General features: G+C 43.7%; 2 protein-coding genes across 3 annotated transcripts; one reads left to right on the forward strand and one right to left on the reverse strand.

Annotated features, from left to right (window-relative positions):
• Positions 1 to 60: 60 nt before the first annotated feature.
• Positions 61 to 14,964, forward strand: MED17 (mediator complex subunit 17). Its single transcript, XM_037376943.1, has 12 exons — positions 61 to 348; positions 700 to 866; positions 1,218 to 1,437; positions 3,584 to 3,720; positions 3,821 to 3,905; positions 5,031 to 5,183; positions 7,427 to 7,557; positions 8,607 to 8,791; positions 9,160 to 9,297; positions 10,291 to 10,408; positions 11,688 to 11,847; positions 13,761 to 14,964. Exons 1-12 carry the CDS (start codon positions 117 to 119, stop codon positions 13,964 to 13,966), a joined length of 1,932 nt encoding a protein of 643 aa, XP_037232840.1. The 5' UTR covers positions 61 to 116; the 3' UTR covers positions 13,967 to 14,964.
• On the reverse strand, positions 13,973 to 24,120 carry VSTM5 (V-set and transmembrane domain containing 5). 2 transcript variants are annotated; one of them, XM_037376946.1, is made up of 4 exons: positions 23,920 to 24,120; positions 20,598 to 20,927; positions 20,362 to 20,502; positions 13,973 to 18,825 (listed from the first exon to the last, which is right to left on the reverse strand). In XM_037376946.1, the coding sequence occupies exons 1-4, from the start codon at positions 24,002 to 24,004 to the stop codon at positions 18,782 to 18,784; spliced, it is 600 nt and encodes a 199-aa protein (XP_037232843.1). In that variant the 5' UTR covers positions 24,005 to 24,120; the 3' UTR covers positions 13,973 to 18,781. The 2 variants fall into 2 exon arrangements, with proteins under 2 accessions (XP_037232843.1, XP_037232841.1); XM_037376944.1 differs by lacking the exon at positions 23,920 to 24,120 and adding an exon at positions 21,019 to 23,666.
• Between the last annotated feature and the right edge of the window lie 250 nt (positions 24,121 to 24,370).

The following is a 24,370-nucleotide window of genomic DNA, read 5'->3' on the forward strand; positions in this document are numbered from 1 at the left end:
CAATCGCGGCAGCCGCGCCGGCCCCGCCCAGCGTCGGCCCCGCCCCCGCCCGGCACCCGTAGTTGGCGCGGGGGTCGCGCAGGCGGGCGGCAGCCGCGGTCGGAGGTCGCACCAAGATGGCGGGCGTGCCGGCGGTGCGCATCAGCATCGAGTCGGCGTGCGAGAAGCAGGTGCAGGAGGTGGGGCTGGATGGCAGCGAGACCTACCTGCAGCCGCTCTCCATGTCCCAGAACCTGGCGCGCCTGGCGCAGCGCATCGACTTCAGCCAGGGCTCCGGCTCCGAGGAGGACGAGCCGGGTTCGGCGGGCCGCGCCTGGGCCGAGCCGGGCGAGGCGGAGGATGAGGAAGGTGAGGGGTGGCGGGCTCGCGGCGCCCTGTCAGGCGGCCCGGCCTCGGGCCTGGGCTCCCCAGCCGGGCTGCGGCCGACGCAAGCCTGCAGCTCCGCAGGCGCTCGGGCCTGCCCTGCCCTGCCGTGCCTTCCCTCTGGATCCCCAGGGCTGGCCGCGGGTCGGGTCGGGCCGGGACACTCGGGATGGAGCCCCAGCAAACTGCAGCGGTAGAGTTGGGAAAGGACGGATCCAGCTGTCCTGCAGTTACGTTGTCCTTCATGCTGCGATGGCCTCCCTGTGGTTTAAGAATGAGCCTTACACTGTATTTCTTTATAATCCTTTGCTTTCCTTTTTTAAATTTCATTTTTAGGGTTGGTAAAATTTCAGCCATCCCTCTGGCCTTGGGATTCAGTGAGGAACAACTTAAGAAGTGCCTTGACTGAGATGTGTGTGCTGTATGATGTTCTTAGCATTGTGAAGGATAAAAAGTTCATGACTCTAGATCCAGTTGTGCAGGATCCGCTCCCTCAAAAACAGGTATATTGTGCCTATTTCTGTAGTTTGTACATCTTGATGCTAAAGATTTATTTCATTGGATTTCTTTGCTTATGATACATAGAAGATTTAGTAAAATATTCCTTGTGATGTGCTGGTACAGTGCTTTATGGGTAAGGCTGAGGATGGGAGGTCAGGCTGATTTCAAAGGCCTCTTTACTGAGGCTGTAAGTTAAAATGCTACTTTTGGCTATAGTGCTGGTTTGAAAGTAATTCTAAATAAGTTACTAAACATCCAGCAAAACCAAGTTAGTAGTCAGTGACAATTAGTTTCCATTAATACGAACTATTTGAAGAATTAAGGTGCAAGTAGCTTTTTCTCTTTGTTATTAGAATCCTCAGTTTCTACAGTTGATTTCAAAAAAGAAGTCATTAGCTGGAGCAGCTCAAATCCTCTTGAAAGGTGCAGAAAGATTATCCAAATCGGTTGCAGAAAACCAGGAAAATAAGCGACAAAGAGACTTCAACTCTGAACTGCTAAGATTGAGGCAACACTGGAAGCTGAGGAAAGTGGGAGACAAAATTCTTGGTGATCTGAGCTACAGAAGTGCAGGTAAACAGCTGGGTCTTGTTTTTCTCAAGAATGGATATTTATATGATTTTTATTTTTTTTGTAACTGGAGAAACAGATGGAAGATCTCTAATAGTTAATATACTTTAATAAAAGTTTATTGTAATTATGAGACAGGACTGTGTAGGATTCTAGTAAAGATTGCTTTACAGAAACTATTTGGCATTGACAGTGTAGTTGATCAGTTGACAGGTAGACCTTGTAAATCTCTGTCTTTTCTCTACACTTGAGCTGTAAACATTTAAAAGAAAATTGAGGAGTGTGTTGCATTTTCCACTGAGTGAAGATCATAGAATTGTAGAATATCTCAAGTTGGAAGGGACTCATAAGGATCATTGCATCTTAGTCCTTTGAGGAGCAGAGAGTTATCTAAAACAAAACCATATGACTAAAGAGCGTAGTCTTAGATTTATTATACCTGTTATTCCTATACTTGTGAGAAACGATACTAAGAATATGCATTATTTCATGGATTACAGTAAGAGAGGATAGCCAGCCCAGAGCTAGAGTCAATTGCAGAGTGAAAAAGCGAATACAGAATCTCACAAGACAGATACAAAGCAGGCATTTGAACTGGTTATATTGGGCTCCTTTTGTCATCAGTGAAGGAGAGGAAGGCCAAGTTTAGGGTTATTCATCTTTTGTTCATGAAGAAGCTGTAGCTGTAACCCAAAATACATCTCTCTTTGGATGATGCATCCTAAACTAGACGAACCATGCCCTGAATGTAAAAATGCAGCTAGGACAGGTGTGGGCATCTGCTTTTATCAGTCCCACCTGAATGATTGGCTGTATGGTTGTTTATTACAGACAGAACTTTGTCATAGTTTTAAGACTGTAAGCCAAACATCATCAGTGTTCCTTTAAATCCATAAGGATGCTGCCCCTTAAGCTACTTGCTTGCAAAACTTCAGGCAGTTAAATTTTTGTCTTGTTTTAAATTATTTTTTTTTTTTTTAGCTTTTTCCCTGCATCTACTGAATCTACTGACACCATTTTGAAACACACGTTGGAGGACTGTGGTGGTTTGAGCTTGGCTGCATGCCAGGTACCCACCAAAGCCACTCTCATGACTCCCCTCCTCAACTGCATGGGGAGAGAAAATGTAACTTGTGGGTTGAGATAAGGACAGAAAGATCACTCAGCAGTTACTGTCACAGGCAAACCAGACTTGACTTGGGAAGTTAATTTATCACCATGCAAATCAGAGTAGGATAATAAGAACTAAAAATCAAAACTTAAAAACCCCTTCCCCCTACCCCTCCCTTCTTCTAGGGCTCAGCTTCGCTCCTGATTTCTCTGCCTCCTCCCTCTGAGTGGTGCAGGGGTACGGGGAATGGGGCTGCAGTCAGCGCATCACACGCTGTCTCTGCTGCTCCTTCCTCCTCACACTCTGCCCCTGCTCCAGCGTGGGGTCCCTCCCATGGGAGACTTCTCCATAAACTTCTCCAATGTGAGTCCTTCCCGGAGGCTGCAGTTCTTTCATTAACTGCTCCATCATGGGTCCCTCGTGGGGTCACAAGTTCTGCCAGCAAACCTGCTCCAGCATGGGGTCATCCACAGGCTGCAGGTGGATAGCCTGCCTCACCATGGTCTTCACCATGGGCTGCTGGGGAATCTCTGCTCCGGTGCCTGGACCGTGTCCTGGCCTTCCTTCTGCACTGATCAGGGGGTCTGCAGGGCTGCTGCTCTCCCATACTCTCACTCCTCTCTTCCGCTGCAATTTTGTGTTGTGCAGACTTTTTTTTTTTTTTTTAATCCCCTTCTTAAATATGCTATCCCAGAGGCACTACCACTGTTGCTGATGGGCTCGATCTCAGCCAGGGCAGGTCTGTCTTGGAGCTGGCTGGCATTGGGTCTGTCAGACACAGGGGAAGCTTCCAACAGCTTCTCACAGAACCCCTCCGCTACCAGAACCTTGCCACGCAAACCCACTACAAGGACGGAGATGCTGATGTGCTGAAATGCACTTTATAATTTACCTGAAGAAGTCATTAAGAAATTTGAGTCAAACACAGCTAGGGAGGTTTGGAGACTTAGAAATACATATTCTTCCAGAACAGATGTATAAGCTTCATTATTTGGAGACGATGCTTTATATGTAGTATGTTTGTCCTTCCTTTCTTAGGCTCCCTTTTTCTTCATCATGGCACATTTGAGGTGATAAAGAACACTGACATTGACCTGGATAAAAAGATACCTGAGGATTACTGTCCTTTGGATGTTCAAATTCCAAGTGATTTAGAGGGGTCAGCCTATATCAAGGTAAGCCAGAGAAACTCTGATAATGTAGTGTGGGTTTTGGTTTATTTGTGTGCTTGCAACAAAGAATAATTATCAAATAATTTCACCTCTTTTCACCTAGGTTTCTATTCAGAAACAAGCTCCAGACATTGGTGACCTTGGGACAGTCAATCTCTTTAAAAGACCCATGCCAAAATCAAAACCAGGTATAAGTAGCTATATGTTGTTTTTTGAGCACGTTCTCAAGAAATGGGTTTGTATATGATGATTTATTTGAAAATTTTAGCTAATAGCTGGAAAGTGAGCAGGAATATTATTATTTAAACTGAAATTTTCTGTTTAGATGCTGCTTGGGCTTTGGAAACACGGTGCTTTCAAAGCATGCTCCTTCGTTTTTTTGATATGTGCTCACTTGGTTTCTGAAACAAAATTACTAGGATTTTATTTATAAGTGTTCTGGAGTGCCTTTTGTTAGTCATTAAAAGTTTGAGCACATAACTGAAAGTAAACCAAGGTATTGTGTTTCAGCCAGTTGTATCCCGTTAGTTCAGTTAAGCTGAATGACTGACTGTTCAGTCTTAACTTTGCCCAAAATGCATCACTTGATTGCGTGACTCCTGTGTTTTCTCTGGATCTGAAGCTGCTGGCAGTATGTGCATTAACTATCATCAGCTCACCTGGCACATAGTAGAGTGATTCATTTGATATGTGCTAGTATGTGAAGCTGTAAACCTTTGGGATTAAAAAATCATCCTTTACTCTTCAGGGTTGAAAAGAACTGGCAGGATTTTATTTCGCAGTGGTCTGTGACGCAGGTGCTTGAGCTGTCTTGAACAGAGACAGCATGCTGTACTATGTAGATGTTTCATATGGTATTCAGGGTACAGTACAGAGCTTGTGTGCTTACTCAGACCAGAGTATTCCAAGAATTTTTGGCCCATAAATCCCATGAAAGCACATATGTGAACTTAATATCATTTGGTGGATCATTGTAGAGTGAATTTAATAAAGCTAGAAGTATCACTGAAAGTAAATTGCAACTTAAGAAGCAGAGGTTCATAAGCAGAGTTCATAAAAGGCCTGGTAATGTAATAGACAGTTCCAGAAGGGAGTTGCAATTCACAATACACATATATGTAAGATTAAAATGCATTAGTGTTGTCTTAAAGTGCTTGCTTAACTGAGATAAAAATCTGAAAATACTCAATTTGGATAGAAGATACTGACAACCTTATCTTAGCAATTACTCATAGCTACTGCGCAGTATCCAAACGAAACGGTAGCTTCTCTTTACTCTGTCCTTCTGCAAAGGTTTGATACATGTTTTCCAGGTTCTCCACACTGGCAGACGAAGTTGGAGACTGCACAGAATGTTCTTTTATGTAAAGAAATTTTTGCCCAGCTGTCACGAGAAGCTGTTCAAATTAAGTCACAAATTCCTCATATTGTTGTGAAAAATCAGATAATCTCCCAGCCTTTCCCAGGTAGGAAACTTTTTAAGACTTATTAACCTATGCTTATTTGCTTAAACATGAACTTCTGATTGATGTACAACACACACCCCTCCTTGTTTTTCGAAGATTTTGAAAAACAAATTCTGAGAACTTGAGTTTTGCTTGCTAATTATAGAATCATTCAACTACTGCACTTTAGTGACCAATTTACGTTTTATTGTGTGGATTTTGGATTTGTTTTCTTTGTGATTATGTTTTTTGTGAGTAGCACTTAAAGCTGTCAACTGTAATGCCATGTGCACATTGCAGCTTGGAGCTGTGTGTAAGTCATTGCTCCTGAATTGCAAGCAGGTGAAACTTAAGACTTGAGTTAATGGGTCTTCAGAAGAACAGAGGCTAATGCTCTGCAGTGAGGATACTTAAACAGCGTGAACATGGCTCAGAGTTGCCTGGTGAATCCTCTGTTCTTACAAAGGGTACATGACTGATGAGATCATGTGAAGAATGTATATGATGGTAAATCATTCCTTCCTTGGGGAAGGAATGGCGTCCTGGGAACTCTTCTTTCTGGGTGGGATCAAGTCATAGAAACCAGTGTGAAATGCACAGAGTTAATAGTTGGCCTGTCAACACTTCAGTGAATCATAGAATGGTTTGCGTTGGAAGGGACCTCAAAAGATCCCTCTAGTTCTGACCCAGCTGCCACAGGCAGGGACACCTTCCTCTACACCAGGTTGCTCAAAGCCCCATCCAGCCTGGCCTTGGAACACTTCCATCTGTAGCTTCTCTGGGCAACCTGTTCCAGTACCTCTTCACTCTCACAGTAAAATTTCTTCCGAATATCTAATCTAAGTGGACCCTTTTTTAGTTTAAAGCTGTTTCCCCTTGTCCTATTGCTACAGGCCCTACTAAAAAGTCTGTCCCCATCTTTCTTATAAGCCCCCTTTAAGTATTGAAGGGCTGCTATAAGGTCTCCCCGGAACCTTCTCTGCAGACTGAACACCCCCAATTGTCTCAGCCTGGCTTCACAGGAGAGGTGCTCCAGCCTCTGATCATCTTTGTGGCCTCCTCTGGACCTGCTCCAACAGGTCCATTTCCTTCTAATGTTGGGGGCTCCAGAGCTGAATGCAGTATTCAAGGTGGGGTCTCCTGAAAGTGGAGTAGAGGGGGAGAAGAATCGCCTTCAGCCTGCTGGCCACACTTCTTTTGATACAGCCCAGGATGCAGTTGGCTTTCTGGGCTGCAAGTGCATGTTGTAAGGCCATGTTGAGCTCTTCATCCACCAATAGCTCCAAGTCCTTTCCCTCAGGGCTGTTCTCAAATCCCTTTGTCCCCCAGCCTATATTGATACGACGGGTTGCCCTGACCCAGGTGAAGGGTGCACTTGGCCTTGTTGAACTTCATGAGGTTTGCATGGGCCCACCTCTCCAGCCTGTCAAGGTCTCTCTGGATGGCATCACTTCCCTCCAGCATGTTGACTGTACCACACAGCTTGGTGTGATTGGTAAACTTGGTGAGGGTGCACTTGATCTCATGGGCCATGTCACTGACGTAGATGTTGAACAGCGCTGGTCCCAATACTGATCCCTGAGGAACACCACTAGTCACTTGGGCATTGAGCCATTTCCCACAACTCTGAGTGTGACCATCCAACCAATTCCTTATTCGCTGAGTAGTCTGTCCAACAAATCAAAGTCTCTCCAGTTCAGAGACAAGGATGTCATGTAGGACAGTGTCAGATGGTTTGCATAAGTCCAGGTAGATGACATCAGTCTCTCTTCCCTTATCCACCAACACTAACCCCGTCGTAGAAGGCTACCAGATTTGTCGGGCATGATTTTCCCATAGTGAAGCCATGCTGGCTGTCCCCAACGTCCTCCTTATTTTCCCTGTGCCTTAGCATAGTTTCCAGGAGGATCTGCTCCATGATCTTGCCAGGTACAGAGGTGAGACTGACCAGCCTGTGGTTCCCTGGGTCTTCCTTTTTTCCCTTTTTAAAAAGGGGGTTATGTTTCCCCTTTTCCAGTCAGTGGGAACTGGACTGCAATGACTTCTCAGATAGGATGGAGTCAGTGACTTAGTGAGTAACAAGTCCACTTGCCTTTGGTGCTTTGCTCTCCGGCATCATCACCCTCTTATTTTTCTCTAATACAGTGAATACTGGTTGTAAAACTACTGACTATAAAACGTGAAGAAAACTGGTTCTTAGTAGCCTCCTTGAAAATGTTTAGTGTCCTCATTTTTTAATATTTTTTTTAATCTGCTTTGTACAGGTTTGCAGTTGTCTATTTCTCTGTGTCACTCTTCCAACGACAAAAAATCACAGAAGTCTGCTTCTGAAAAACAGAATCCAGAAGATCATCTCTATGTTCTGGAACATAATTTGCATCAACTTATCAGAGAGGTAATGCATTTATGGTCAAGTACTAAAGAGGTTTTGGGCTTTTGTTCAGTCTTCTACAGTGTGCGGCACTTTGTGACAACAGAGTGCCACTAGAGGCCAGTCACTTTCTATCCATTTGTGTAAGGCAACCTATCATTCAGTTTGTGTGTATAGGTAGGTAGGGATGCTTCCATGGAATGCTAGTTCTTTACTTAACCTCAAGCCCAGCTGCTCACTTCAGCAAAGTCGTGCAAGGTTTTTTTCCAGTACAGCTTATCAGTCTCCCTTTCTCCTTTGTGTCTAATCAGTCCTTATCAAGTACTTCAAGTGAGCATCTGTTCAGACTGTACTCCCTTGAAGAAAGAACAGTCAGTTACCATAATAACTTTGCTTGAGGTCCACTCCTCCTTCAGTGTTTTAGATTCTAGCAGAAGGACTTGGGATAGAAGGTTGAGGTTGTGTCTGTTCAGGAAAGGAACACAATTTTAGATGTCCAAGCAGTTTTGAAACTGTGTTTCAGAGAGTGTTCATCTCCTTAGAGCATGGCTTTGCAAGTCATGCAGTCGTGTGGAATAGTCCAGTGTTTTAAACACTGAACTAGGTTTCTTGAAGCTTTGGTTCGGTTCCCAGCTCTGTTACGAATTTCCTTTCTTGACTTTGAACAAGTTGATGAATCTTTTTGAACCTCAGTTTTTTTATCTCTCAAATGCTTCCTTTATTTTTGTTTGACTGTTCTATCTCCAGAGATGTATACAAGGCAGACTTCTTAGTAAGAGCTACTGCTGTACTACCAAATTTTTGTTAGCTAGCACTTTTGTTGTTGTTGTTGTTGTTGTTGTTTTTTAAATCACTTTCCATAGGGTTTGAAAGACCTGCATAAACAGGGGAGGCAACGTGTGAGTGTAAAGCTGGCTTTAAAGTGCTGTCAAGTCTATAAAGTAAAAAAGTTGCACTTTTTCAAAATATGTACACTTAAATCCGATATGAAGCAGCATATTGTCGTATACATACTATTTCTTGCAGATACATTGTTGGTCACTTCATTTTATATCATCTCGTGTTTATTGCAGTGTCACAAGCAAACCCTGAGCTCAACAGTGATGCCGCATCCAGCTAGTGCACCTTTTGGCCATAAGAGAATGAGACTTGCAGGACCCCAGGCTTTTGATAAAAATGATATCAGTTCTTTACAGGCAAATGAAGGACTTCTGGAAAAGATAATAAAGCAGGCAAAACATATCTTTTTGAGACGCAGGTAGGTCACAAGCTATTCTTGTTTAAGTTACAGTATGGTGTACTATTATGTAGAATACAATTGATCTTTTTTCACTGTTCTTAAAACTAGCTGCTTCCTCTTTCACTGTTAAAATAGTCTTTAAGTACTAAGAACTGATAACATATCAAGAAATATGAGCGAACAACACTCACTAGTAAAAAATAAAAAGGAAAAATCAAAGTTCTTCAAGATCTCTGTGATAGTTATGTAGGCTGCTGATAATGGTCCCTACTTTTCTTAAACTACGTAAATCTTTTTTAGTATTCTTTGCTGCGCAGTATCTTTAAACAAGATAGCAGCACAAACTGTCTAGATTATTGTGCATGGAGTATATCTTTATCTTCTAGAACTGCTCGAACCATTGACAGTCTGGCTAGTCGTATTGAGGATCCTCAGATTCAGGCCCACTGGTCCAATATAAATGACGTTTATGAATCCAGTGTTAAAGTTCTAATAACTTCTCAAGGATATGAACAGATATGCAAGTAAGTATGAAAATGCACGTATCTTTCTAGCTGTAGAAGCATACAGCGGTGGCAGAGTGTATTCAAGTTGTGGTTTTACAGGTTTGGATTATCTTCAGGCAGACAAATAGGAGCCCATTATTTGGGTGGGTTTTTTCTCTGAGTTGTGGGGGAGCGGTCACCCTAACAAAACGCTTCACCCTCTTTACACTTTAATGAAGAAACTTAATAAGTAATTAACTAGCACAGTTTCCTGTCAAAGGAATTGAAGGTCAAAGTGGCCATTTAAGGGGGCATTTACTTTGGACAGAGATAGCCAAATACAGAGTATTGTTGCATATGCTGGATTCTGCACTTCCAGTCTGGTCAAGGAGAGCTCAGTCCGAGCTTGGTTGTATAGGTACTGAAACGTGGAACTCGCATAATTCATGCTATTAGTTATGCATATTGTCATCAGAATAAGAGATTTCATGTTCCAGAAATGAATGTCTGCATGCTGACCAGCAGTGAATTAACTAATGCGTTGACAGTGGATGACCCAGTTGTTTTTTCTGTTTTGAGCAGTCCTCTCTGGCTGTGTCCATAGTGTGGAGCAGACTGCAGTCATTGGTGCAATTCACAGTCTCAGTTTCAGAGTACATACGCTGTCCAAGTCTTGGCTGTAGGATAGAGCAGGCCCTGTGTACACACCATTTTCCTCTGCGCTCCTGGAAGGAAACTTGGGCACGGTGGCAGGCAGGGAGCTGTGAGGCAGCTCAGGAGATTCCTTGACCTGAACAAGCAGTGGACCTGGTCTGGGAACTTGCCCCAGAGTATGTCTCCTGCAGTAGAGGGAGCTGTTGTGGTGAGCAATGAAATGGAAATGTTTCGAGTTACTGTTGTATTCTATAGTCTTTGTACCATCTTCGTCTTAGAGTTCTTGTCAGGGAAGGGGAGGGATTCTGTGTTCTTTAGTTTCCTGTTTTCTTAGGTGTTGTCATGCATTTTGAATAAATGTGCATCTTGTCTTCAAAGATCCATTCAACTACAGCTGAACATCGGAGTTGAACAGATCAGAGTCGTGCATAGAGATGGAAGAGTTATTACATTGTCTCATCAAGAACAAGAACTGCAGGATTTCCTTTTATCTCAGGTAGACTCATATATATTAATCTTCCCTTTCTTACATTGTTTGGGAAACAAGAAGTTAGAATCTCACCTTTATGTAGAAAATGTTAGATAACTTCAAATAAAGATAGTGAAAATAGGAAGGTGGATGACTGAATTTTTCCATATGTTTGTATAGTGACTTTAGCAACTGTTACTGAAATATAATGCCAGTTCTTGCTACGGTCAGTAGTAATAATAATTTTTTCCCTCCTGTTTAAAATACATTTCTTTATGCTACTCGTGGGAGCGCTAAGATTTTTGCTTACTTCAGAACAGGTCAGTGAGAGTCATGACAGACAGGAAGGTATTCAATATATGAAACTTACTGTAACCAAGTCCTGTCTGGAGTAGAGATCTTAACGAGCCCACAATTACTGCCATTTCAACATTGTCTTGTTAGTGTTTACTTTGCATCAGCTATTACTAAATCAGCTGATACTTGAATGAACTGTGTTTTCTTAATTGCTTGGAGCAAGCTGCTGGTTTTAGTCAGAAGTGACAGTCTCCTTACTATGCATTATAAATAGTCAAAATACAGGTCTTTAATAAAGTGGTTGGCCTGTTGCAGTTATACGAAACTGCACGACACAGAAAACAAGTTGAAACAGATTCTGCTGAGGGTATCTCTTTTTGGTCAAGTGTTTTCAGACTTGTTCACAGAGAACTGCTGAACAGTACCTCCTTGTTGCAAGTGTTAAGTCATGATACACAAAACCAAGTGCATTTAAACCTTTAAGCTGTTAAAGCCCAGTGTTTACACTTGAGCATTAATGGAAATAATCATGCCTCTGAACTTCAACTTTTTTTTCCCTGAGTTTGCTATGTTAATACTTTTACAGATTTTATATATTTTACAGCAGAAGTCTTATTTCCATTCAAAGAAAGGATTATTTCAAAATCCTATTTGTATCACTTGAATCAGTTGAGACCTAAATAAAGGGTTTTGTATATTGAAAACAATACTTAAATAAAATGCATAAATCCATATACCTATGAAAACTAGCTGCATGGTGTGCTTAGTACAGTGGTCTTCTCTGTCTGCAAAATAACTGGTCTAAATTCAAATAACACAAAGCTCAACTAGTACTTACATAGCGTATATGTTAAAAAAAAGTTCCTGTGAAACTAAAGAACTTATGAAGCAAAGTCACTTTTATAAAAGTAACTGCAGCAGAATTCAAAAAACTTGGTAAAACCAGTAAGCAATTCTTTCATTGGTGTGCAAATATTGAACAGAAGATGAACCTTTTGTTTTCTTTCAGATGTCACAGCACCAAGTACATGCAGTTCAGCAGCTTGCAAAAGTTATGGGATGGCACGTGCTGAGTTTTAGTAATCATGTTGGTCTGGGGCCGGTGGAGAGTATTGGTAATGCATCAGCAATAACTGTAGCATCGCCAAATGGAGACTATGCCATTTCAGGTAGTGTTTTCTATTGCAAATGTATGGAAATTCTTAAAATTCTTAAGCGAATTCTGCAGGCTTTGTAAGTCTCTTTCTGAGGTACTCTCTAGACTTTTATAGAATAATGTCAATTTATAGCTAAATATTCTAGAAAAAAAATCTTTTTTGTGTGTGGAATTGACACCTAAATAGAATTAATGCTTTGTCCAGTAAACCACTTAATATGTCTGGTTTAATTTACCCAGGCTTGAATATATTTCTTAGAATAGAAAAATAGATTACAGAAACCGTCAGGGTTCTGAGAGAAGGGAACAAGGCAAACAAGATCACAACTCGGGACCAGTGTTTGGTCCCTTCAGGAATCTTCTTGGAAGAAATCTATAGGATACCATCCTATGGGATGGAAAGGAAAGGGGTCTAAGAGAGCTGCTTGATTATCCCTTTCAAGGATCACCTCTTTCAGGCTCAAGAATGGTCATTCCTATGTGCCAGGAAGTTGTACAAAGGTGACGGAATATCTGTGTGGATGAGCAAGGAGCTCATAACTAAGCTTATGACATAAAAAAGGAGACTGCAAGAGATAACAAGCAGGACCAATTGAGCTGGGAGGAAGATTGATAAGACTGTCCAAGAATGTATTGATGGGGATAGGAAAGCTAAATCCATTTTGAGTTGAATCTGGTGAGGGACATACAGGGCAGCAAGAAGATCTTCAACAGGTACGTCAGCAGCAAAAGGAAGACTAGGGAAATGTGGGCCTGCTGTTAAGTGGAGAGAGGACCTGGTGGCATAGGACATGAAGGCCAAGATACCTGGTGCCGTCTTTGCTTTGGTCTTAAGACTCACCTTCAGGAATCTCAGGTTCCTGAGACCATGAGAAATCTTGGAGCAAAGAAGACTTACCCTCAGGAGCAGAGGATCGAGTTAGAGAACCTTTGAATAAGCTAGATATTAGAGAACCTTTGAATAAGCTAGACGTACACAAATTCATGGGACCAGGTGGGGTGTACCCGTAAGTGCTGAGGGAGTTCGCTGATGTCATTGTAAGGCCACTCTTGATCATCTTTGAAAGGTTGTGGTAAACAGAAAGGATTCCTGAGGACTAGGAGAAGGCAGATGTCACATCCTGTATCTGAGAAGGAGAACGCTACAGTCTGGTCAGCCTCATTGCAGTTATCATGAAGATGAGGCAAAAAAACAGTCTCGGAAGCAGTTTCCAAACATATTAAGGAGAAGAACATGATGGAGAGTAGTCAGCATTGATTTTTTGACAGAGAAATTATGTTCGATCAGCTTGATAGCCCTCTCTTTGTAGAAGGCTGCCTTGTTAGGTGAGGGGAAAGCGACGCGTTACCTCCCTAACTGCTTATTTCAAAACCAAACTTGCACAAACCGCCGCTACCACCCAACATCAAAACACACAAACCCATCCAAACCTACAGAACAGCATCACCCTTCCACCAATCTTGCAGAATTATGTAATTAAAAGCAACAGCTATCCTGAGTGACTTAATTCCTGTCTGTTTAAGAAAAATCCACTAGAAACAATGCCCTTTGATCACATTTTCCAGCAGAATGGTGGGGAATCCATCCAAGATAACAACTGGCAAAAAAAAACCCTTTACCCTTCCTGGCATTGTTGGAAAAAATTAAATGCATTTTTAAGGTGTACATTTGGGGGTGGGTTGTCAAATTTTCTCTGCTTTGCTCTAAGCAAGAACATGCAGTGCTGAAACAACAAAATCATAGAGAAGTAGGAGAAAAGGGAGAGTTAAAAGAGAAAAACTTTTTAAAAAAAGTAATTTCCCTTGTTTGCTTTGAGCATGTTTGGAATTGAGTAGGAGTAATGTATAACATACAGGAGGAAGGATATTTAATATGAGGAATTCAAACAGTGCAAAAATGCTTATAAAACTCTCTGTTTGTCACAGTACGTAATGGTCCAGAAAGTGGCAGCAAAGTTATGGTTCAGTTTCCACGGAGCCAGTGCAAGGATCTCCCCAAAGGTGATGTACTGCAAGACAACAAGTGGAATCACCTTCGAGGGCCATTCAAGGAAGTGCAGTGGAATAAAATGGAAGGGCGTAACTTTGTGTATAAAATGGAACTCCTCATGGCCGCCCTAACTCCGTGCTAATAATCCGTCATTGCTGTGCTGCAAACCATCACTGCCTGTGCAGCACAAGGAAATGGAACCTATGGGGCAATACGAGAAAGCAAACCCGAATTTATTTCCTGTAAAGATATGTCCGTTGTGTTTGTAAAACTTTTTTTCAATGACATGAAGTACAACTTTCTGAAAAAGTTCCTTTCAGCTGTATCTTTGCAGATTGCTCTAGCTAAAGTAACATAACTAATTAATGTATTTTTCTTTTATAAAATTAAATTCAGTACTCCTTTGCTACATGAAAGGTGTCTGCTCAGACTCATTCCCTTTCCCCTCGTGCCCCTACTTTTTCTTAATAGATCTTTGCAAGTATTTCTGAAAGATGAAAATTAATATAATTGAATTGTGTTATCAATAAGCTTTTTAGTGGCTTGTACCACAGGGAATGGCTATCCTTGTGGAAGCTAATGGTCTTGTTTGATGAGAACTGGGACAGCAGAGGAGAAGCAGACCTCTCTTGTCAAGAATTAAGGCTAAACAAAATGTAAGAAGAACAGTCTTCAGTGTGTGACATTCTTGAGTTAGAATTTTGTTTGTACATTGATGTGGCTTGTGGGTGACCCATTTCTTTTTGAGAGAGGTATTTACTTAGCAATCTGTTTGAGAGTGTTACAAAGTCCCAGCTTGTGGCAAATGTCTTTCCCATGGCTATAGATGAGCCTACGTGGTGTTGGTTACTTTGCTTGTGTTTTATGTCCTTGTTTTTTGCAAGCATGTAGAAGAAAGGGTCTTGGTTTGCTTGCAAAGTTCTGACAATTTGAGTTTGTGGGTGACTTGTGTAAATTTGTGTCTGGATAGAAGGAGGTAACTCTCATGCAATAGACCTTGGATCTCCACACTTGTGCTGTTCTTCCACCCCCCACCCCTGGCACGGTCCCTCATTATCATCCAGGGAAACAATAATATTCTCATGAAGATCAGTTCTTTTGAGGTTGGTTTTTTTTTAAATAAAAAATCATGGTTTTGTCTTTTTGTGGTTGTAATTGTACCCTTCTTGAAGCTTCTAGTAAGGTGTTGCACAAAGCTTTTCTATTGTTTGATGATTAACTGCTAAAGGACTTTTTGAAACCTGTCTGTATGAACTCATTCAGGCTTACATCCATATTGTGTGTTGAGAGGGGTGTGTATATATATACATATATATATATGAGAACTTCTTGCATATAGAAAATATTTGAATTGAACATCGTACTTGTATGGTGGCAGATGTTGTTTTGCAGTATTCTTGAGCAATAAAGAATGGTTGTAGGAAATATATATTAAGCAACTGCCTGTGGCAAGCTGCTGCTCAGTTTGTATCCAAAGCAGCTGTCATACTTAGGTTGACGTTTGCCAGTGTGGAACACCTTGTTATTTCAGTTTCTTGAAGTTCTTGCTTCTGTGTAACTGAACTATGAGAGAGAAAGGGTTCTGATGAGTTTCCCAAGACAACTTATGAAAATGAAAAAATACTAGTTGAAAATAGTCTCTTGATCTTCTTGAAAGATGAGTGAATCTTATGCAAGGCCTGTGATGCCAGGTCCCGTATTGCTTGGCTCGCAGGCACTGTGATTACAGAGAGGGGTTTTGTTCCTTGGTGAACGGTTCAGCCAACAGCCTGGTGCATCTGATTACATGAGGCAGTTTGACTCTTGGCAACACAACAAATCTTCTCCAATAATTAGAAGATGAGTGTATGAAACTTCAGTGTGTCTCTATGCTTTGCTGTGCTTAACCTGAATTGGCAGGTGTACGTGTACTGATCGCCTTTTCATCAAATAAGCTCTTCATTACCAAGTAATAGGATCACTGTATTAGCTATTAGGATCTCATAGGTGCAGGGTTTGTCCCCTTCTGAAAAGAAATAACAGATGCAAGAGGACTTCTCTTGTGTTGCGGAAGGGCAAGCACTGCACATCAGCAGTGAAGACATTTATCAAGACTTCCAGGCCTAGCTGGGGGGGAGGAAAAAAAAAATAAAATTAGGGGCCTGGAGGGTCTGGTTTTTGCTGTTGAATACACAGGGTTTCCTAATTTTAATGGAAAACAGACTGATAAGGCTTCTAACAGAGGGACAGTTTTGATATTCTTGGTAGTGCATCTCTGAACATGAAATGAAGACATTAGTTGATGATTAAGACCTTTACAATTGATGTCCAAGTTCACATGATTGCTTTGGCAGTCTCTTTAATTAAAAGCAAAATGCCATAATCCCTTTGATTACTTGGAATGCTCTAAATATTAAAATTTGCTGCTGTTCTGCATGGAGTTTACAAGTGGAGTAAGAATAGCTATTAGTGTCTAAACGTCCACTTTAACAGCTTGCCGTAAGACTTCAGATACTTCAGGCACCTCCAGTGTAGCAAGAAACTGCCGCAGACAGCTTAGTCTCATGCTCTGTATATTAAATATTATTGACATTAATAATGCATATTGACAGACATCAGTTTGTCATGTGAATATGTTGTAAGTGACCCTACCTATGTAAAGTAAGCCTGTTAAATTCTGGGTAAAATTTGTGGGTGAGGAATTAATCTATAAGGAGAGCAGCACATAGGTTAACTCTACTGTACATCCTCATGGAATGTTCTTTGAATCCTGATTGTTCACCTAGGCTGTCGCTACCTAAAAGTGAGGCTGGCACCAGTGTGGAATTGTATCTTTAGCCAAGCTGAGGGAAGTAGAATAACTGTGCTAGCTGGAAACTTCTTACTGCTGTGATAGTGCATCTGAAATTGAAAAATTATTAAGTGGTCGTTTCCTACTTTGATCCCAGCTTTGAAATCCTGTTGTTTAAAAGCATACATGATCTCTACAGTTACAGCAATGCATTCAAATGGTTATTCATGTCTGTATACATTTCCTGACTTTTCCTTTGGCAATTCCAGTCTTTAAGTCAATGTTAGCAGATAATGATGGTGGTATGTGTAAGCTGCACTTTTTGTGCTTTCTAAATAAGCCTGGCAGAGCACTTGCTATGTACTCAACGCATAATGAATAACTTCACATTCAATTTGTAAGATTTAGGGATTAAAGAAAATCTGGAATAGATAAAAAACTTTTTCCTTTTGCTATATGGATACTTTACAAAGTACTTCAAGCTTGGCGATTGAAACACACACCTGTGTTGTCAAAGCTTAGTTCACTCAAAGATACAGAAGACTGGTAATATATACTTAAAGTGAAGAATCAGAACAAACTGTTGCTTTGCCAAGCAGTGCTATAGCTGGGACTTTTTTTAATTTTTTAAAATTTTTTTTAGATTTCTCACCATTTTTGACCCATTCTCCTGTGTGCAGGAAGGAGCAACCAGCTGAATCTGGTACCCAAATTTACAAGTGGGTGAGAGGCCTTTAGCACTACAAAAAGCCAGTTCAATCCAGGGATGATTTTTTAAAGGGACCGTGTTTAGGCTGCTTTGGGAAAAGCCTGTTTGGCATCTACCTGCATCATTATGCATTTGGTGAGAAATTCTGTTTTTCCACAGCACCTGAGAATTGTAGTCCCTGACCAGAAGGGAAGCTCTTATCAGCCTGTCCTGTAAAAGGTTTTTGCAAACAAGTGAGCTGAAGTGTGAGAGAGGCAGTAGCAGCAGTTCGGCTCAAAAAGCCATGTGGCAATCTGCAGACACAGACTCGTCCATGGTCTCTTACATGTTCAAAGTTTATTTCATACTGCAAAATTCGTTACAAAAGCAGCACAGGATAATTTTAAAGTGTTGTCAGTTTAGTGCTTTCTCACTCACAAAAGCAAATGTTATTTCACCCTGCAGATCTGCAGGTGGACAATGTAAGTGCAATATGAAGGTTCAAGAAAACATTAGATCGCTTTGTGTTTTCTTACAACGCAGGAGAGCAAAGGTGGCTTCTCTATAAGAACAATTTCAGAACTGTACTTGTAAATACTGAGTGTCAAAGTAATGCTGTTTTTAACTTTCCTTCTCAGACAGACTTCATCAGTGGGCTACTTTTGCCAAGGACTTGACATCTTTCACAATAAAACTGTTTAGTATTTTGCCATCCCACTGGTACAATGTGTATTTTATCTGACCCCTCTAATGGTTACAGACAGGGTCCTTTTCAGTGCCTGTACATGATTCCTTGTTTAACAACCTTCTCTAGCAATGTCATAAAATGTGTGTTAATATCCTGGGGCAGTGTAAACAATTGGAAACGTAAGTGGGGGAACTTTGAACGCTTTGGCATTGTTTCAAAGTCACTTTTGTCTCATGAAGAATTGCAGTTTGTCTTCAGAGCTTCAGGACATTCCTTACATCCAAAAGTAGCAGCATAGGCGCAATAAGCAGGATTCAATCCTTGCAATTAATTTTTTTAATTTAATACCATAATTAGGCATTAAATTTATTATGTTGAAGGATACTAATGGCTGTTCTGTCTGTAATAGTAGACTTGCTATAGCCAAAATACAGGTGTCCTTCAAGACCATGATGATTTCCTTTATGGGTTGATCTTACAGGCTTGGTTGGTTGGTTGTTTTTTTAAGAGTGGAAGAGGCTGTAGATTTTATTAATTAGCCACAAAAATGCGTTCGTGCTCAGCAAGAAAGCATACTTTTTTTTTTTTTTTTTTTTTTTTTTTTTACTTTGACCTTAGCTAGCAGAGTCAAAAACTTAACAGGTCAAAACAGCTCCATCAGACACTGCTGATTTAATGTCTAATTAGTTTGCATGTCAGGATGTTTCTACAGTAGTCACAAACGTTTTTACCTTTTAGTTTCTTCTTGCTTTCTTTGCCAATACTTTCTCCTGAGGTAGAATTGTTATTTTTGTTATGAGACAGTCCTTGGCTAACACTCAATGGTTTCCAATTCAATCTCTTCAGTTGTACTCGCTGGAAATAAAAGGATATTATTATTGATTGGCAAATGGATTGGAAGGCCAGCATTCCAAAATTAACAATGCTGCTGTTAATAGCTGAGACATTTTGAACCTTTTAATATTAGCTCAAGCTTACTCATCTACAATTAGGTTTTAAACACATCTTTTCAAAATATCTAACTGCATAAAGAGTCCCTCACCATCTTTAAAGTGACACTTGTTTTTCCAGTACAAGACTAAAGGCGCTATGGAAACTCAATAGGACCTCTTCATGACTTCTGAAAGGAGGGCTCTTCTAAGGTGGAATGGGGGCAGGAGTTGGGTCCCTGCTTTGGACCACGCTCTGGGAGATGACAGAGCAAGTCTCCAGAACTGTGGTTTTCCTGAACTCTGCCAAATAACTGTTTGATTCGGCTCTGTAGGAAGATTGGCTTTAACAGGACGAAGAAGAGGCTTTATCCAAACAAAAGCCTGTCTGTTCTGGCATGATAAAAAATTTTCAGCAGCTACAGAAGCTTGTGAGCGATGTGTGCACCATGAAAACAGCAGCAGCCCTTAGGGCTGCAGGTGAGCGGCAGAGAGGAATAGAGAGCTTGAGCCAAACTCATCTCTTCTCAGGTTTTGCAGAGCTGACACAGTATCTGGGCCACAAGGCTTAGGATTCTGGAGTATCTGTGTTGGTCTAGTAAAATACTAATACTTAGGCTGCTTCTTGTAACAGCTTAAGCAACACTTATTAGAGAAGAAATACAGACCTTTTACCTACAGGGCAAGAAACCACTAGTGGAGCTGCACTTACAAAGAAAGGCGGTAAGCACCTGAAATGTTTTGAAGTGGTAAAAGAAACTGAGGATGTGCCCAGAGCTTGAGCCCACGCCCCTAGCACAAGGCCTTGTCTTGCTGCCTAGGCCAAACATCCCTAGCTCTGCCTTGGAAATTTCTTCGCCAATCTGTGAATGTTCCCTTCAGTGCAGCCCTTGTGTTCCCTTGATCTGCTTTTCAAGACTGGTGTCTTCGGCGCAGTGTTAGGTTTTAGTATTAGTGTTCGCTGCGGTCCGCAACTGGATCAAACATGAGTACAGATGAAAGGGGGTTTCAGAGGAGAGGGAGGGGGTGCAGCCCTCCACAAAGTAGGTGGGGGCCACTCCCAAGGGCCACTGGAGTATTTTCCCTTAGGTGATACCCTTCTGGTGCAGACCCTGAGAGCACTGCTGATGCTCTAGACTTTGTCTCCTGCCCTCTGATGGGGGCTTATTGCAGAGCTGGCCTTTTCTCCTTAAGTTTTGCAGTTAACAACGTTGGGAAGTGTTTTGTGGTTTCTGATGTAAAATGTATCAGGTAGATGTCCTGTGGATCATTCTGCAACTAAATACCTATTACTCAGTTGCCTCAGCTAGCAGAGTTGGACAGGATAACTGAACTGAGCCCTTCCAGTCTTGATGCTCAGTGTCCCCGCTTAGCACCTTTATGACTCAAATCACAAGTGAATTTTAGGCTCAAAATTCAGACTTGAAAACCCTATACCTTGACAGCATTCTTAGAGAGATACCTGTCAGTTTGTTTGTCGTCTTCTTCTGAAATAGATGCAGAGATTTATTACACAGCCACATGAAGCAAATCAAAATGGCAGATACTGCAGCAAGAAATGCAAAGAGAACTGCTACGAAATGTAAATCCTCATAGATAATCTCTGCAGAGAGGACAGAAAAAATATTATAAAATTGATTACAAGCAGATTAATGGTTAAACACAGGGTAAAGCCAAGAACTCCCATCTAGTTTGTACCGTAAACATTGACTATGATGGTGCCATAGGTGTTGGTTCCATACTCCTCTGTTACAGTGATAAAATAGTAGCCGGCATCTCTCATGCCCACATTCAGAAGCTGTATGGAGCCATTTTCAAAAGTAGTCACTCTGTCCTTGTAGACCGTGGATATGTTGACGTAATTCCCACTTTTCCACTCAACAATTTTGGTGGTGCCCCAGCTGGACACATGCTTCCACTCAATGGTGGCAATGCCTCTGCAAAAGTATTCAACTGAGAGGAGGATGTTTTGTGCCACTGTTGCGTTGATGTTGGGTTGTGGGACAACTAACGACACTCCTCCAGGAGCTGAAAGAGAAAGGAAGACAATGACTGCAGAGGTGATGCTGCACCAATCATCCAGGGCAGGATGGGACCTCTGGGGCATGATTCATCCTACCTGTCTCGGTGGTCTGTTTTAAGAGAGGATGGATTATGCTTTTCAGTTTCTCTTTCTTTCTGCTGACCATAAAAGGAACATATGTATTTAAATTAAAGACTAAATACACATTTTTAATCGATGACAGGAGAAATGTTTCTATTACCATAAAGGACAAGTAATTGCATGTGTTTCAGTGTTTTGATATCTAAGAGGAGAGCCACTGGAAGACTCTTTTTGAGTAAGGGACCGTAACATTTTCTGAAAACCTGAGCAATGCATTTGTATTTATCAGTAGCTGGCCTTCCTTTAAAATCCTGCATTTAAAGTTTAATCACCATGGCCAAGGTAACCTATTATATTTATTAATTACCATCCCCCAAAAGCAAGAACTATAGCAGTATGTGAAGACTTGGCAAGGACTTCATCATGTTTTCAGGGTATGTAATCAACATTTGAGACAACTGCTTTGTTAAAGCAGCCAGTTATATGCCAGTGCAGATAAATCACATGTAATCAAAGGCACGCAGTTTTAAATGAGGTCAGGGACTTCTTGTTCCTGATGATTTCCAGGCAAAAATGCATGTGAAAGAATATTTAATTCTCACCTAGTTCCCACTGATGTGATTATGGAGCAATTCATAATCCTGTGAAACTGAAATGAGCATTTAGTTTAATATGTAACTGCAGTAATTTCTGCTTGTGTGTGGGTATTTCTGCGTGAAGATTTGGATGAACACCAAACATCTGAGTTTCAGTTGACATACTTTATTTTTTTTAATAATTAGTGGCATGTTTGAGACACTTGGCTAGAGACCTGTCTAGCCTGACAAAATCCTGTCATCTACCCACAAAAATCAAACCAGACAAAAGGCAGATAAAGCACCGAGTAAGCCTTACTGCTGAATGCCTTTTCCTGGTTAGGCTTGGAACAGCCTGACTGCAAGAGCAGAACTGAAGAAAATAATGCTGAGCTGCAAATGTCTGTAATGCAGTGGGGAGGGAGGATGAGACCTTCGGCTATGCTGAAGGAGTGCAAAGCAGGACCCCTGGGGATGGTCCTGGAGATTCTGCAGTCTTCAGGGAAAAGTATGGTTTAAAAAGGCAAAGAAAAAAAAAACCTCCAAGGGAAAGAAATTCTTCTAAAAAAATCTTAACAAAAAATAAGAACCCCCACCATGGCTAAAACCTCAGAGCAACCACAACTGGGGAGATGGTGGGCAAATGCATTACAAGCTGACTCCTATTTGGGATCTGTAGCAGAATTCAGACGCTCTGCTAGTCGAGGTAAGGCAGGGAAGCTTGATTCCCAGGTCCTCACCTATGAGACCAGCACAGGAGAAAGCCACTCTAGTTTTATAACTAGGATCCTGGGATTCCCCCTTCCTGGGCACCCTGTCGTGCTGGTGCTGCCCGGTCCCCTTGCAGGGCCACCATGCTGCCCGGGTAGCCCTGAGCATCCTCAGCTGAGCTGGGAGAGATGGGCCAGAGCTGTGCAAAAGGGGTTTGTGCCAGGCAGAGGAACAGAACTGACGGGAACCTCTGGTAATCGCTGCAAATTGTTCCAATTGTTTTCTGCTCCATGTGTTTATTTAAAGGCCTTTTGCACTGTTTCTGACCGGAGAGGAACCGCGTGTTTCACCACGGTGATCCTTTCATGTTTTGACAAAGGCATGACTTTGTTTTGAGTATGATTGCAAGGTAAACGTAAAAAAAAAAAAAAAAAAAAAAAAAAAAAGTAATCCTTCTAAATGATTTGCAGATGTGCTTTGTCCCTATCCAGTGCACGGAGCCATAAAAGGCAATGCAATATGTAACCATTCAAAAATATTTTTAATACGCTCTCCTCTCCGCCTGCTCAGGCGAACCGCGCTCATCCAAACAGCGCTGGGCCAGCCCCAGCGGCCGGCAGCGCACCCACCCGCAGCGCCCTGCGCCGGCCCCGCGGGACCCCCCCGGGCCAGCAGGGACCTCCGGGCCAGCAGGGACCCCCGCAGGGACCCCGCGCCGCCCCGAGTGCGGCGAGCCCGCTGCGCTGCCAGGGGATGGAGCGGGCAGCCGGGCCGGCAGGGGGGGCGGGAGCCGCCGCGCAGCAGCTCCAAGTGGCGGACACGGACACACACACACGGACACACACACACACAGCTTGACAGTGCAGCTCTTACACCCCGGGGACGTTTCCTCCGCCCTTCCGTGTCCTGCTTGTGCGTCACCTTGATGATGAAGGAGACGGCGTGACGTGTCCACACCGAAGGCACTGGTGGCACTGCCCACCCCGGTTCCCGGCGCGGGGGGTGGCTGCAGCCCCTGCCAGCCCCCGCCTGGAGGGGACCGGCCGGCTCCCTGCGTGGTGCCCCGGCCCCGCTCGCCCCCCGTGGAAAACCCACCTCCCCTCCTCGCCGCCGCGTTTCCCAGCCGGGCCCGCACCCGACAGGCTGGTCAGCCGGGCTTGGGTTCCTCCGCCACGCCTTGGGCCCCCCGCGGCTGGAAAAGCGGGGTTGGGGGCGGGGGAGCGGGCGTGCGGCCGGGGCTCGGGGCGCGTCCCCCCGCGGCCGCGGCTCCCCGCCGGGGCGGCCGGTCTGGCACCGCTCGGCTGGCACCGCTTGCTCCGAGCGAGGAGCCCCCCCCGCCCCCGACCTTTTCCAGCCTGAAGAGAGCAGCGATGCCTGCCTGAGCCCCCCGTACGCGCTGTGCCCACCCCCTCCCCAGCAGCTCCCCCCCCCGGGCGCTCCCGGTTGGGGCCAGGCTGGGAAGGGCTCCCGCCGCCTGCCAGCAGCCCAGCGCCGCCGGCCGGGGCCGGGGGACGGCCGGGCTCCGCACCACCCCGCGCAGGTGCCGGGCCCGGGGTAGCGCGGCGAAGAGGAGGAGGAGAGGGCCGGGGGAGGAAGCAGAGGGGAGAAAGGGACGGAGCCGGACACTTACTCTGCAGAGCCCACCCGGCGGCCAGGCAGAGGGTGACGGTCCCCACGACGACGCCCCGTCCCCGGCAGCCCTGGAGCGGTCTCATCAGAGAGGAGCCGGTGCTCCAGGGGTTGCATTTAAGCGGCTGGGCCGGCCAGCGCGGCCCGACCGCGGGGGCTGCCCGCCCCAGGCCTCGTCCTCGCTCCTCTCCCTCCTCTTCCTCCCCCCCCCCCGCCGCAGCGCCGGGGCTGCTCTCAGCTCCCCCGCGGCGCCCGCCCCGGCCCCCGGGCTCTCCCGCACCTCACACCCCGCGATCCTCCGATACGGACTGAAGATGCAATTGGCTGCGGCAGGGAAAGCGCTGCCCGGCCGCCTGCCATCGCCCCAGCCAGGAAATGAGCGCTAATGGGCGGCCCGCCTGCGCCGCTTCCCGGGCACCGGGGCGCCCGGCCGAAGCCGCTGCTCTGCCTGT

The sequence above is a fragment of the Falco rusticolus genome, chromosome 2 (genome assembly GCF_015220075.1).
Source record: "Falco rusticolus isolate bFalRus1 chromosome 2, bFalRus1.pri, whole genome shotgun sequence".
Taxonomy (NCBI): Eukaryota; Metazoa; Chordata; class Aves; order Falconiformes; family Falconidae; genus Falco; species Falco rusticolus.